The sequence below is a fragment of the Vipera ursinii genome (assembly GCF_947247035.1).
Source record: "Vipera ursinii genome assembly, chromosome: 5".
NCBI lineage: Eukaryota > Metazoa > Chordata > Lepidosauria > Squamata > Viperidae > Vipera > Vipera ursinii.
Genome location: NC_139518.1, coordinates 48,071,830 through 48,087,079, shown reverse-complemented (window position 1 = coordinate 48,087,079; position 15,250 = coordinate 48,071,830). Strand labels below are relative to the sequence as shown.

At 39.8% G+C, this 15,250-nt stretch overlaps 1 protein-coding gene across 2 annotated transcripts in view; it reads right to left on the bottom strand.

Moving 5' to 3' along the window:
• The window catches only part of NEURL1 (neuralized E3 ubiquitin protein ligase 1), a gene marked incomplete at both ends in the record, with an annotated part of 129,262 nt that overhangs the window by 43,899 nt on the left and 70,113 nt on the right, over positions 1–15,250 (bottom strand). The window contains one exon of one of the 2 annotated variants that reach the window (XM_083363761.1): positions 13,587–13,620. The exons of the other annotated variant lie outside the window; for it this stretch is intronic. Within the exon in view, the coding sequence (XP_083219887.1) occupies positions 13,587–13,620 (34 nt within the window). Of the gene's footprint in view, positions 1–13,586; positions 13,621–15,250 lie in introns of those variants that run through there. 2 annotated transcript variants of the gene reach the window in all.

Below are 15,250 nucleotides of genomic sequence, written 5' to 3'. Positions count from 1 at the left end.
CCCTTGTGGGCAGATAACTCATGCCTTCTGACAAAATAGTTCTGAAATTCAGAACCTGGGCTTTTATCCAACCAGCCCATGTATACCCATGACAATACTCTACTAAGTATTTTATCTGTGGCAGTTTCAGCAGCAATGTCCCCCACATGGAGGGGAAATTCAGGTATGTCCTGTATGGACAGTATTCTAGCAGCTGGAGCCGGATCTGGTTCCATTAGTGGCAGTGGTAGTCTGCTGAGGCCATCAGCATGGACCATTTCTTTGCCCGGTTTGTGAATCAATTTAAAAGTGTATGTAGATAGAAAAATAGACCATCTCAGCATTCTTGGAGAAAGTATATGGGGGGTTTGTTTGTCTGTTGTGAAAAGTCCCAACAGAGGTTTGTGGTCTGTAAAGACCATGAAGTCCCTGCCATATAAATAGTCATGGATTTTTTTTTAATTCCAGCAATGATGGCTAGGGCCTCTTTGTCAATCTGAGTATAGTTGCGCTCAGCAGAGGACAATGTCCTTGAGTAAAATGCTATAGGAACCTTTGTTCCATTTTTTTCTATGTGGCTTAAAACTGCCCCCACCCCATAGGGAGATGCATCACATGCAAGACATACTGGTTTAGACTCTTTGTAGTGAGTTACAGTGGACTTTTCTGATAATAGTGCTTTTAAGTCCTGGAAACTTTTTTCACGTAGGTTAGTCCATTTCCATGGAGCTTTCTTATCTAGAAGCCTGTGGAAGGGCTCTGCTAGTGCAGCCTTATGAGGTAGAAATGTGTGGTAGAAGTTTAGGAGGCCCAAGAATGCTTGTAGCTCTCCTTTGAATTTGGGCCTAAGAGCCATTTTAATGGCCTTCACTTTAAAATCAGCAGGGTAAATGCCGTTAGCATCAATTCAGAAACCCAGGAATTCTGTTGAAGGAACCCCAATACTACACTTGCTTTTTTTAAATTTGAGGCCTGCTTCGTGAAGCCTCTGCAAAACAGCCCTGAGCCTACTGGCTAACACTTTAGGGGATTCCCCTGCAATGAGAACATCATCAAAATAAGGGCAGACGCCCTGAATACCCTTAAGTGTACACTCCATGATTACCTGGAAAATGCCCGGTGCAACACTGACTCCAAATTTAAGCATTTAACTTTGAAAGCCCCCCTATGAGTCACAATCATCTGAGCCGCCGCTGTGACCTCATCAACCGGCAGTTGCTGATAGCCTGTGCTAAATCAAGTTTAGCAAAAATATAGGGCTCAAAAAAATAAAGGGAACACTTAAACAACACAATGTACTGTATTTAATAGTAGGATGTCTTATTTTCTGTTCCCTTTATTTTTTTGAGCAGTATAGTACCCCCTTGCAAGGAGGCTAAAATGTGGTTGACCACTGGGACCGGGTAAGCGTGTTGCTTGAGGGCTTTATTTAGTGTGCATTTATAGTCAGCGCAAATGCAAATTTCCCCATTGGCTTTAAGTGGAGTGACTTTAGGAGTTTCCCACTCCCCACCATCAACAGGCTGTAATACGCCCTGTTCTACAAGCTTATCAATTTCTGAATCAATTTTATGTTTTAAGGCAAAGGGGACCCTATGAGGCTTAACCCTGATTGGAACTACGTTGGGATCTAGTTTAAATGAGATAGGTGGGCCTGTGTATGTTCCTAGGGTTGAATCAAAAACATCTGCATAGTCCTAGCATACTGACACGAGGTCTGCAGTTTGTGTCCGGTTTATACCAGTAATCTGCACACCTAAGGCATCAAACCAATTGAGTCCATTGAGACTTGTTCTCTGGCCCCCTACTACTATTGCATCCAGGTGCCCCAAAAACCCCTTAAATTTTACCATCAAAGTGGCTTCTCCCTTAACTTTAACATGAGCATTTTGAAAATCAGTTAGGATTATATCTGAGGGTCTTAGTTTGGCCCAATTGTTACTGCACCTACACACGAAGTTAAAAGTGTTGTGAGAAATAATTGAGACTGCAGAGCCAGAGTCCAATTCCATCTTACATGGAACTCCTTGTAGCTCTACCAAGAGCTTAAGTTTGGGTTTGAGGAGGCGTCGAGCCCCGGTGCGGCACACGCTTCTACGGCTTCTGAAAAACCCCACACTCACTGGACCCTGGGCCCCAGTACCTCTCCTAGTCAGTTCTTCTGACTGGTGTTTGAGTGGCTGGTCTCTCTGTTGGGCTCTGCAAACCACTGCGATGTGGCCTGTCCTTCCGCAAGCTCTGCACTTGGCACGAAAATGGTTGCCGCCGCACCCCTTACATCATGGTAAGAGAACTGCCTTGTAACTGTCCTCTCGCTGCTGGCTGTTGCGGTGTTGTGCGTTGGGTTGCTTTTGGAGTCTGTTGATTTCAGGTTCTTCTTCCTCAGAAGATTCTACGGTGCATTTGGTGTCCTCAAGGTGGACCGTTTCTTCAAACTTTGTCATTTTGGCGGGCTGTACTGTTTGAACTGCACCCCTGGCAGCTTCATCGGCTATCACTTTGTCTTGTGCTTGTGCTTCAGAAAACGTTAAGTTTGGTCTAGCAAAGAGTCTCTGCTGAAGCGTTTGGTCTCGTAGGCCACAGATGAGCTGGTCTCGTAGTCGCTCTTCTAAATTAGAAAATTTGCAAAGGCGTGTGGCCTGCCTCAGGCCCGCTATGAATTCCAAAGCTGATTCCCCCAGTTGCTGCACTCTTTGGTAGAACTTGAGCCACCAAGCCATTTCAGACATCTTGGGCTGGAAATGTCCAGTTAGCTTCTTTTTGAGGTCTACGTAGGAGACCGCTTCAATCAGTGTTGGCACGAAAAGGTTCTTGGCCAAATCAAAGGTTGCTGGGCCGCACACGCAGAGTAGCGTTGCGGCCTTCAGTCCTTCTTCCGTGATCTGATTAGGCCTGAGGTAGTTCTCTACCTGGGATAAATATGATGGCCATTCCTCTGGGTGCTTCACGTTGAATTCCCAAAGTTTTCCGACCTTCGACATTCTTTCTTTGCTGGTTCCTGCATTTCTTTCCGAAGCCTGCTTTCCAAGCTCAGGGAATGAGTCCACTGAGCACGAGGTCGCTAGCATAGCTTGCTAGCCGACCTTGAGAGAGGGGGGAAGAAAATGCCTTTTCCCTCCGGTGTGCACTGTCTTCCCCTCATAGATTTCAACTCTTTTTTTAGTGAAGCAGGATCCCATCCTCGTCACCAGTGTTAAATAGCAGGTTCTTTGGTGCAGGAATGAAGACGAGGTAGCTGAGTACAGGGAAACTCATATTTTATTTTGTGCAGAATCTGTACTGAGCAAATGGCTGCAACTAGCCGCAATATATAGTCTAGCCCCTAGATGGCAGCCAATAGGTTTCAAGCAACCATTTCCGTCTAGGGATAGCCAATTGTAGCGCTGGAGACTTGTAGTCTGGGTTGCTGGAGAGCCGTTAGCTCCAGCAACCCACGTGGTATTACTATGAGCCAAGTACATAACAGCAATGATACAGTGTATTAAATTTAAGAGCAGCTATGAACTCTATTGGCAACAGTGCCTACCAGAAAGAAATCATGAGGTCTTTTGAAAGTTGCATTGAATGCTGGATATTTTTTAAGGCACAAAAAAAATACATTTATTAGTCACAATTATTCTGATCTGTTCACTAGTTCTTAGCATGGTCCTTACCATGCTATTCAAAGATGAAGCAGAACCAGGGAAAATATGTGCATGCTTCTGATTTTTGGATCCCGAAAACATGTCCAACCTTTCCAATATTCCTTTTGCAAAATCAATTTTTCAAAACTGACAAATTAAAATTGAGTCATTTTTGAAAACAATTTAGTTTATACACAGTGAGATTGATACAATTATAGTACCATCAGTTAGCATAATTATTTAATTCATAACTTCCTAAACAGAGAGAAGACATTTAAAGGACAAATATAGTATGCAAACTTATGCCTGAAAATGGTGAAATCAAAAGTGTTTTGCAACAATATGCCAAGATACGAGATGGGCTAACTAATCTATAGCACCTGTTTTGGTGTATTCTTAGTTTTGCTCTTACTTTTTTTTACGCTTTATGTATGTTGCTTCCCCCAAAGAAAGTAGCAAGAGAAATACGCAGTGCTTTTTTTTGTAAAAGAAAAAGGTGCCAGAACTCACACACATCATACAACCCGCCTTGCCTACCCTACAAGGTTCCATCCAAAAAAGGTGCCGGAACTCTGTTCTGAGCGTTCTATGAGAAAAAAAAGCCCTGGAAATACATATGTATGAATTAGCACACTGTTCAGGTAACTAAGAACAGAATCATCTTTACCATTCTCTTTCTAGATTAATCAGAAGTAGAACCAACATAACTTGCCTTAAAACTCATTTCTCCTGATTTTGGCAAAGCAGATAGTAAGTTAGGATCTACTAATACATTTGAGCAGTTTAGAATAAATTAGCAAAAGTTTCTGATTTTGAGTTTAACAATATCAGCACAAAAATTATCCCACTTGCATGCACAGTACCTTAAATTATCCTATTAAAATGAATTAAGCCTGTTATAACAAGAAATGAAATTTTGTTAAGAAAAGCTATGCCTTCTCTCCAGCTCTGAAATTAAATACAAATACAATTTAGGTCTCCTGTTTTGTACCAAGCTATGGTTAATGGATCTTCACGTTTTGCTTTAAAAAAACAATGCTGCAACATAAAATTTATCCTGCTTGAGAAAGGGTTGATTAGTGAATAGAGAATGAGAATCCCTATTATGAGACAGTAAGCCACTTTGATGTAGTGGTTAAGGCACCAGGCTAGAAGTGGGAAGACCCAAAGTTTTGCTTTAGGCACAAAGCCAGCTGGCTGACCTTGGGCCAGTCAATTTCTCTCAGCCTTAGGAAAAAAGCAATGACAAACCACTTCTGAAAAATCTTGTCAATAAAACTGTATGTATTTTGTAAGTATGTATTTTGAATAAAAATAAAATAAGTAGGATTTGCCTGATTATTTCGGAAAGAAAACAAAAAAAACCTGTAATAACAAGATGAGATGCCAAAAAATAATGCTAACTAGGATAGTTAGTCTATCATACACCATTTTCCAAATAACATACAGGTTTGGGTTTTCAAGAATTGCTAGATTAGCCTTTATTTGAACTTGCAACATTTGCTGAAGTGGGTATGCATATGCCCATTAGTATGGCTTGTTTCCTGAAAACAAAACCCAATCACAACAAACACTGAAATAATTCATGACAGTTTTCAAAACAAATATCATATGGACTCATAACAGGGAAGGGAAGTTGTGTGTATGTACTGTATATATTATATATATAGAAAAAGACTCTATGTGAAGAATATTTTGACTGACCTGCCTTTCTTTCTTTTCAATATGGCATACGTAGTCACAAACGGTTGAACCTAATTCTACAGAATAGACAATCTGACTGGTTTCTGTCTCTTTCTTCAGCTTCTAGGTATCATTCAGCCTTTTCAATCCCTATGATTTCAGGATTGTGGACTACAATTCCCACTGTCTACAAATTGTTTTATTTAATTATTTTTTATTTTTTATTCCATTTATATCCCGCCCTTCTCCGAAGACTCAGGGCGGCTTACAAGCTTAGCAGTAGCCTTCATTCTATGTATATGCCTGCTTATTAGGGCTTTCACACACACACCCCAAGCGGCATTATTACAAAGTCAGCTTAATTGCCCCCAACAATCTGGGTCCTCAGAATGTTGAAGTTAACATTCATACATTTGTAGTGAATTCAGAAGGAATAGAGCAACTCGTCTAGTAGAAGAGAGGTTGTGAAAGTTCTGAAGATTGTGTATTTCACTGGATTCATTTGATGTGGATTTATTAGGGCAGAGCTATCATTAGAAGCACCCATTTCAGATGGCAGATTATGAGAGGCAGGGAAAGGCTTCATTAAGCTTTTGCACCCAACTGGCCTGTTGTCATCCCTGTAGAAGTGTTTAAATAAAACTGAATTCAATCTGTACTATCTTTTTAATTATTTCCACAGCTTAACAGACACAGTAAAACAACTTACAAAACATTTTTCCATAAATTCTATTATGAATGTATGCCAAGTCATCTCTTTTGTCCAGAAAGTAAAAGATAAACCCACTGACAGTGGCAGGTTTTTTTCATGTGTTTTTTTCATTTGTGAGAGGGTAGTTTAATTATTGTGCTGGAATATCAGAGCGCTTTGGAAGAAACAAAGAATCATTTTCTTGAGCTGATAAAAAGGCTAAGGGATGGAAGAAAATGCAGTTTTTTAAGAATGGGAAGAAAGTGTTGCTGGAAAACTGAAAGCATATGGGGTTGTCTAGTTTTGATGAAAATACTATTGTACCTTTTTTCACTCTCTTGGGGAGTGTTTGGGGCAAAGGAGGAAGTGTTGAATGGCAATTTAAAAATGTACCCTAGATTGAAGGCAGACTATTCTTTAACACATCTGTCAGGTAAGCTTCAAAGTACAGAAATGATATTGATTAATCTTACTTGAAAACTTTTTGGGAGAAGGCTAATGTTTAACCAGTACCTGATCAGTACTTATTTTTATACAACACACAGCAATAGTACATATAAAACTGTGAAACTCCTACTCCAAACTAGTAAAAGAAGAATTATACAGCAAACCTTTCAGCAGGTTGTACTGTTCAACTCAAAGGACCATTTGAGTTGCCATTTTAAATTTGATAAGTTCATTACATTATGATAGATTGATGGATGATAGATGTACAAAGTGGTGAAAGTGCAGTATTGTAGGTAAACTTTGCTGGCAGCCTGGAGTTTGATCCTGACACAGCTCAAGGTTGACTCAGCCTTCTGAGGTTGGTAAAATGAGGATCCAGATTATTGAGGGCAATATGCAAATAATGCTTACATTGTAAACCACCCAGATAGTGCTGGAAAGCGCTATGGCAGGGGTGTCAAACTCAATTTCATTGAGGGCCGCATCAGCACTGCGGTTGCCCCCAAGGGGCCGGGTGGGTGTGGCCTGGGTGGGCATGGCCTACTGGGTGGGCGTGGCTAGAGTGTGTATGGTCTACTGGGTGGGCGTGGCCAGCTCTACATCGTTCGCATCAAGGGTGCCTATGGGGGCCTGGGCAGGAGTGGGACAGATCTGGGGGTCTCTGGCAGAAGGAGGGTCTCTGGGCCAGAGCCAAGGCAGTGGGGGCCGTTCCCTCACTGTTTCCAGGATGGCTTTGCGGGCCGCATGAAACCACTTCGCGGGCCGGATCCGGCCCCCGGGCCTTGTGTTTGACATGTCTGCGCTATGGGGTGGGTATTTAAGCCTAAATGCTATTGCTATATTATTTTGATAGATGATAGATAATAGATGACAGATTAGATAGACAGACAGATTCTATGGATTAATCCAGTTCAGGCATGAATTGGTTTTTATTAAAGTAATCAAACAGCACTCCTCTAGAGAATGTAAGGCCTGAGCAACAATACTTGTATCTGTATCTTTACTTGGGATTATAATCTATTGCTCTAGCTTTCCCACCCTCAACTTAAAGGAAAGTGTAACCCTAAGATTGTGTTTTCACATATGCATTATCAAGTTTTCACAGTCAATTTCAATAAAGTGTTTTCTTTACCTATGCTTGTTCCTTTTGTTGGGTGTTTGCAAGTCAAATTATTATGGAAATATTATTGCTAAATATGGATATAAACAACTAGTTATACATCTGAGACTAAGAATTAAATGGGAAATTACCCGTTTAAAATGAGACATATTAATATGCTTTGATACAGTTAAGTGTACAAAATGAAAAAGTAATAAAAGATACAATATGCTTCAAATCATTTTTTGATCATGCAATATAATAGGTGCTGAAATAACAGTCTCTCTTTAGTAACACTTCAATATTTTTTCACTTATCTTTTGCACCTTTTTTCTTATAAGTATAGAAAACTCTGTAATAAACGCTACCATCACTCCGATTCTATTTAAAATTTCATTTTAAAAATGTATGATACCCATATTGAAGTCTGTGAGCTTTTCAGATGTATTTGTGTACATTATTTGGGACTAACTGGCATATGATCCAGCAGGGCTCTTCATACAGTATATTATTCAGCTTTATCTTTCATTAAAAGATTACTCATTTTCTATAAATTCCCTTTTTCATTATAAAAATGGAAATAAACTTAAAGCTGATGAGTATTGTATTATTTTTTTTATAATTCTATATCCATATACATTTTTGGCTGTGCATAATCTGAGGATAGTATATAAATATGTAAAAATTAAATGAAAGTAAGGGAGTTTCGTGGTTTTCTTCTCATATAACTATATAATTAGAAAAGAGACCCATATATTTAATCTGTTTTTTCCATGCTATATGTCTTGTTCTGAGAAACCTGTATTGCAAACATTACCAGATTTTCTTCTATAAAAATGTATCCACACAAAAATACTCTTAAATGAAGCATATCACATAACTGAAAGTTTTCTAATTTTCAAAAAAAAGTTATTTTTCTTGTGTGTAAAATACAGAACTGTTTTTCTCTGACTATTGACACTACTGTGGCCTTCTATTTATGCTCTTTTCAGTAGTATTATATTGAACTCTATGCGTACAGTATTTTATTATGGACATCTGCTATCCTTTACAATAACTGGTAGCCAGTTACTATAAATGGTATAATAGAATTGCAGCATGCTTTGCTCCAAGAATGAATGCTAGTTTTTAGGATAGCCAGTCCATGTTATTCTTATCTGCAATTGCTATTATATCTAATATCATAATAAAATTAACAATCCCCTTTTACAGCTGACAAAAAAGTCATTCTTAAAAATATTTGGGGTCATTTTTACTTCTTCCTCCAGTTGGTTAGGTTTTATGTGTACTCTTGCTGCTATTAGTGTGACAGACACTTATCAAGGAGCTGGCATCTTTAGGCAACGTTCTGAAAGGCTGAAGGCACTTGGCTATGTTCATTTTAAAAGAGTGTATAATTGCGGTTTTAAATAAGACCAAAGCCTTGCCTACTTCAATATTCTGGATCTCAAGGTAATTAATCAGGAGCTCTGGGGCCACCACTGTTGTTTCTTGTGTTAAGAGATAATATTGAACAATTAATTTCCTTTTTGTTTTTCCTAATCCTTTTTAAAACTGCTCAGGTTGATTTCTTTGCTGCACCATCCAGAAACAGATTTTAATTGAATTTTGAAATGGTTTAAGACAGTGGTGGCGAACCTTTTAGAGACCGAGTGCCCAAACTGCAACCCAAAACCCACTTATCACTGGATGCCAGGTGGGCATGGCCCACTGGGTGGGTGTGGCTGTGGTGGTCATGGAAGATTGGATGGGTGTGGCCAAGGTGGGTGTGGTCACCTAAATGTTGCTCATGGGAAGGGACACCTGTGGGGTTGGGCAGGGTTGGGAGAGCTCCAGGAGGTCTCTGGCAGGTGGGGAGGTAGGCAGGAGACTCATCCTGTGGGGTGAGGCGAGGCAGAATGGGGGTGCCATTGCCATGGGGCAAGGCAAGGGCTGGGGCAGCTGCTGCCTGACACCATCGGCCCTCGCACACAGAGGCGAGTGCATGGGGGCCAACGGTGTCCATCAGTAGCCATAGCCTGCCGGCCCCTCAACAGACACACTCTGGGGCTCTGCAGCCCATCGCCAGCAGTTCAAAGAAGCTGCCTCCGAGATGAATGGTAGGCCAACAGCTGAGATGATGCAGTGGGTCGTGCCTGGGAAAAGGAGAGCATGCGAGGCCAGGAGGGATGGAATGGGGGCGAGGGAAACCAGCCGTGTCAGGATGCATTCAGCCACGTGGGACCTCGGCGAGTTAGTAGGCGGCTGGTTGAAGAGGGACAGTTGTCACCTCTGGGACATGGTGCAGGTGCCCACAGAGAGGGCTCTGTGTGCCGCCTCTGGCACCCATGCCATAGGTTTGCCACCACTGGTTTAAGATATCCTGTCTTTGTTCATTTGGTATTGGCACACTCTGGGTTCCTTTGATTAAACAATGGCATCGCTCAGGATCCTGGAAACATACCTTCTGTGTAGCAGTGGTTGCCCTCTGAAAGGATGTTCCCCAGAGATTCAGATAGCACTGAATCAGAGATTCCACAGAGATTCGGATGCTGATGGTGTTGTGAAGAGCTCTGAAGATCAGGCTCTTTGGGCAACCTTTGATTAATTCAACTCCCTCCCCCCCCACACACACAAACACACAAACACTTTTTTTTCTTGTTCCCATTTGGGTTTGTTATTTCGGCTGTCTTTGTTCTTTTTATTTGTTTTGTTTTTAAGAATTTGTAAACCACCCAGAAACACTGAGAGTTGGGCATATAAATGTAATAAGTAAATAAATGACCAAATATTCAACTTCACTGTACAACAGTATTCTTTTCAATTTCTTCCTAAGAATCCCCATTGCTGTTCTATATGTTGACAGCAGCCAGAATGCTTTATGCACAAAACTGCAAAGATACGCTCATTGCCACAATGGATGAATGGCTGGAAAACTGATGGATCTAGCAGAGATGGCTAAATTAACTGCTTAATCAAAGAAAATAATACGTCCAACTTTGTTTCTACTTGGAAACTACTTCTGAATTTTGTGCTTAATATGGAAAAAAGTGAAACTTTGGGTTCTGCTGATTAGATAAATTTTCTGTTATAGAAATGGTTAGCACATAATAAGTATATAAAAGTAAAAGGCTATAAAAAAGGCTATAATGTTATTACTTCATTCTACTATGCTAAAAAGAGTCAGCAGTCAATGCTTTTCTTTCTTTTGCCTATATTCTAACTTCTTTTGTTCCCCTTTTTCCTTCCCCCTTTTTCCACTCTTTTCCTTTTCATTTGATTTTTATATTTCAATCAGTTTAATAAAATTGTTTTTAAAAAATCCTTCCTAAGACTCCATAACACGAAATTAATTTTTTTATTACTGCTGGAACACTTTGCCGTAGTGACGTACGCACCAGGATAGTAATGGAAAGACTCTCAATTCTAGTGTAGACTTGGGCACAAAACCAGCTGGGTGATCTGGGGTCACTCATTTTGTGTCAGCCCAAGGAAGGAGGCAATGGTAAAATTTTCTGGAAAACTTTGCCAAGAAAACTGCAGGAACATGCCAGGCATTCTCCAAGAACAGGATATAATTAAACGGAAGAAGCTATTTTATTAAAAACATGCAAAATATTTACCTTATTCCAAATTTAAATGAACCAGAAGAGAAGTTGTATGAGATGTTTAAACCAACTTTGCTTTCTACATAGATCAAAATGTGCTTCCTGAGAGCTATATACAGCCCCTAATCATACATCTCTAAATAATAGAATTATAAAACACCTTTATTACTCTGAATGTAATAAGCTAAATGTATGCTTATACATGCAACTGTGCTTCAAATCAATACCAGGAGAACATTATGTAAATTTAGTCAACAAATTCAGTATAATCTAATAGAAAGGGGAAGGAAGGACCCAACTGACTGCCTAATTTTAAGAAAATAACCACTTCTGTTGAGTTTTTAGAAAATACTTTGATTCATATTGCATATAAAAGGATTGTCTTAGTTTGCACAAAATTAAATTAGTATATTATTACTGTGAACAGTCTGTCTATTGTTCATCTGTTCTGTGCATAATGAGAAAATTCCATACTTAAACAATAGCATGGATATAACTTTCAAGAATGGATGCAAATTAAGTTCTTCAGGAATATCAGGTTCCAGTATTTTTCAGTATTTTGTATCCTTTTCCAATGTGATTCAGTAACTTATTTCAAAACAATAATAGAATTTTCTAGTCCTGATTATGAGACCTATCAAGGCAGTTTGGTGTAGTTTTTAAGGCATGTGACTAGAAACTGAGAGACATTAAGTTTTAGCCCTACCATTGGCACAAAGCTAGCTAGAGACTTTGAGCTAGTCACTCTCACTTAGCTCTAGGAAGAAAGCAATGGCAAGGCAATAGCAAATCACTTTTGAAAATATTGCCAAGCAAACTGCTGGAACGACTAGTCCTTGCAGTGACCAGGAGTCAACACGGATGGGGAGGGAGAGAGGAAGGGAGAGAGGAAGGAAGAAAGAAAGAAAGGATGGATGTATCAACCACTACCAATCTATCATCTTTTTTCATTTCCATTTTCTTTTTAGTTTTAATAGGACTTTTGCAGCAACTAGAATCTTGTGCCTGCAGATTTCATTAACTGAAATAATTTTTCTTCCATATCAGGCTAAACATATACATCCTTTTTCCTGCATTATCCTCCATGTTTTAACTGTTCTCCAAATAAACTAAGCCAATTAAGGCAAACATTTTAGACAGATTCATGATAGTAATTATTCACCTAGGTTAGCACCACATAAACTTTAAAATTTGAAAAAAAACCAGCAGTGTGTATTGGATTTCTCAGTTTTGTTGTGAAAATACATTAACCTTGTTCTGCAAACAGTACGTAACATGTGATATGCTTATAAAAATGAGTATCAGCTCTATTCTAAAATATTCTGGTTGCATATTGAGAATGAAGTAAGGGCATGGAAAATCTAATCATTTGACACATAACTCATTTGAATTTTTATTAGCAATTTGTAAAAAAAAATCAATGCAAGCATCTTAGATACAGCTATCACATGTAACATTGTGAAAACAAATGATACCTTCCACATTAATACCATATTGTAAACAAAGATACACCCATGAAGTCTACTATCATTCTATTGTAAAGCTGAGATATGGCCATTTGTATTAAATAAAATAAAAGAGTTTCCTATGCAATGCAAAAAAGTAACAGAAAACAGCTGTGAAGAATAAATAATTTCTGTGTTAAGTATATTCTGCTCCATCCAAAGTTTAAGCACTGGTCAGCCTTATTGATACCAGTGTGAAGCAATGCTTATTAACTTTCCCATTGGAATTACTCAGACTGACATGCCTTAATGTGTGCCAGAATCACCTACTATAAGCATCCAGAGAATATTCCCTCTTGTTCATCATCTTGAAACTTTTGTCCCTGCAATGCCCCTCCTTCTTCTCTTATGTACTCCTTTCCATGATCCTGTCAAGGCAAGCAGCATTCTGTGCTAAAAGGCTTTACAACGGACTAGCTCTTAACAAGCTGTACTGTAAAGCTATCCAGGAAATCTTTAAGGTAAAACCCTGATCCATTTTCTAAATGAGTGCATCTTCTGTGCCTCCAGACTTTCTTGTCAAACACTCCCAATGCTCTTTTCTTTTTCTTTTCCCATACAGGATATCTGTCAACCCACAGGAAGCAATATTCTTTAGACAAATTTGTCTGAAGCAATAAAACAAAAGCAGCTTATCACATACAATCAGATAAAATAGGCATATAGATACAGTCTCTCTCTCTCTTTCTCACACACACACACACACACACACACACACACTCACTCACTCTTTCCCTCCCTCCCTCCCTTGTGGATTCTGGATTAAATAAAGTCTTTCACTGAAAGATCGTCTTTAAAAGAAAAGGCACCGAGTACGAAGGAGACAGGGCAGACTGCAGCTCCCTGCTATAACTCACTTACCTTTCTGAGCCATACTGTCCCTTGCTGCAGAGGGCTCAGGCAAAAGGCAAGCAATCTACCAATATTAAGTATTTGCTGTCTAACCATCAGTGCTGCTGGCCAGCTCCTTACCGTATATTGTGCTTCTCGTTAGCTGTCCCCCCATCGTACTGCGCAAGGTGGCTTGGCTACCTTGCAGCTTTCTCTTTCACAGGACGGAGGTGCAGAACTCCAAGCAGGCAGTCATTGTCAGCAGCCGAGAACCATGTATCCTCAGAAGGGAGAGAGATTGAACGACTCTCCATAAATACATACTCATGAACATACGACAGAAGCCAGCAATCAGCCTCCACCCACTTTCCGACCCCCTCAGGCTCAGCAGTAAGCAGAGGCATATGTCATGATTATTTACATAAGGAGGAGACTTATGACTCTGAAATAGCTCCAGCAGCTCAAAGCATTTTACACATACAGCACATCCCAGTCCCAAAGTAAGTCAAGGGCAACCTAGCCATTCTCTTTCTCCTCACTTGGGGGTCACACTTCAGATAAATCAGATAAATAGAGTGGATTTCTTGGCTGGCAAAGTAATGGCAGCGTGCCTGTCCTCCACCCAAAGGTATTCTACTTTCTAAGCAAAACAAAATTGCTTCCTCTGCAAATTTAACTGTAAATACAATGCAGATTTGTTTATAAATCAAATGTCTGGTTATCAATTAAACTTGCTATCCACCTCCATCATTGTGCAATTTAAAGGTTTTTTGGAAAAAAAAGGGAAGGAAGGAAGGAAGGAAGGAAGGAAGGAAGGAAGGAAGGAAGGAAGGAAGGAAGGAAGGAAGGAAGGAAGGGTCAATTTATCACATATTTGCTGCAGTAAAACTGATTCCCAAATATTTAGACTACCAAACACTGTTGGCTCAGATACCTTGGTGCTTAATTATTCAACATTTCAGCAGAGCAAGAGAGCATTTTCCGAAATGCAAGATGATTCATCCTAGATAGCAATAGCAGAAACATTTTCTTCTGCACACACATTGCCAAACTAGCTTTTGTGGTAGGACTGCAGTTTACTTCAGGCAGAAAGCAGCTTCCTCTTCAGTCCATTATCTCTGCTGAATTGGTTTGAGGGCAGGGAAAGCTCATGCATCTGGGCTTCTGTCCCTGGATGATAGGTTAAGATTTTGTCACCTTTGGATCTAAGTAGTCCAAATAAGAACCAACCAGTCGTATTGTTTTCAGACATGTACTCTAGGATCTATTGCACAGAATTAAACTAAATTCATTCTGAAATTCCAGAAATCAAAATCGTACTAACCACAGCCAGCCACTGTCCATCTTCTATAGAGTAAACCTAGTTGGCATTGGAATTTCCATTAGTAAGTGATGGAAACATCACATGACCATGCTGCTTAGCAACAGCAGTTTTGGTACTCCTGTTTGCAGTCATTAGGTCAGGATCAAGTTGTCATTAGGTGAAGATTTCATGTTTCTCTAACTTTGAAGAGCATTTGGAGCTTCAGCTGGTCCAGATCAAAGCAGCCTGTACAGTAGTGGGTGCTCCGTAGGTCATCCACATAACATTATTGCTACCTAAACTATATTATTCCCAGAATGCTTCCAATATAATTCAAGATTCTGGTTGTCATCTTTAAAATCCTCCATGGCATGTGACTAGGTTACCCATGGGATGTATCTTTGTAATGATTTTTGCTGTCCCACCAATTTGAGCAAAATATGCATGCTCTGGGTCCCATTGGTGAAGCAGTGAACTTGGCCATATGAACCATGTCTTCTCT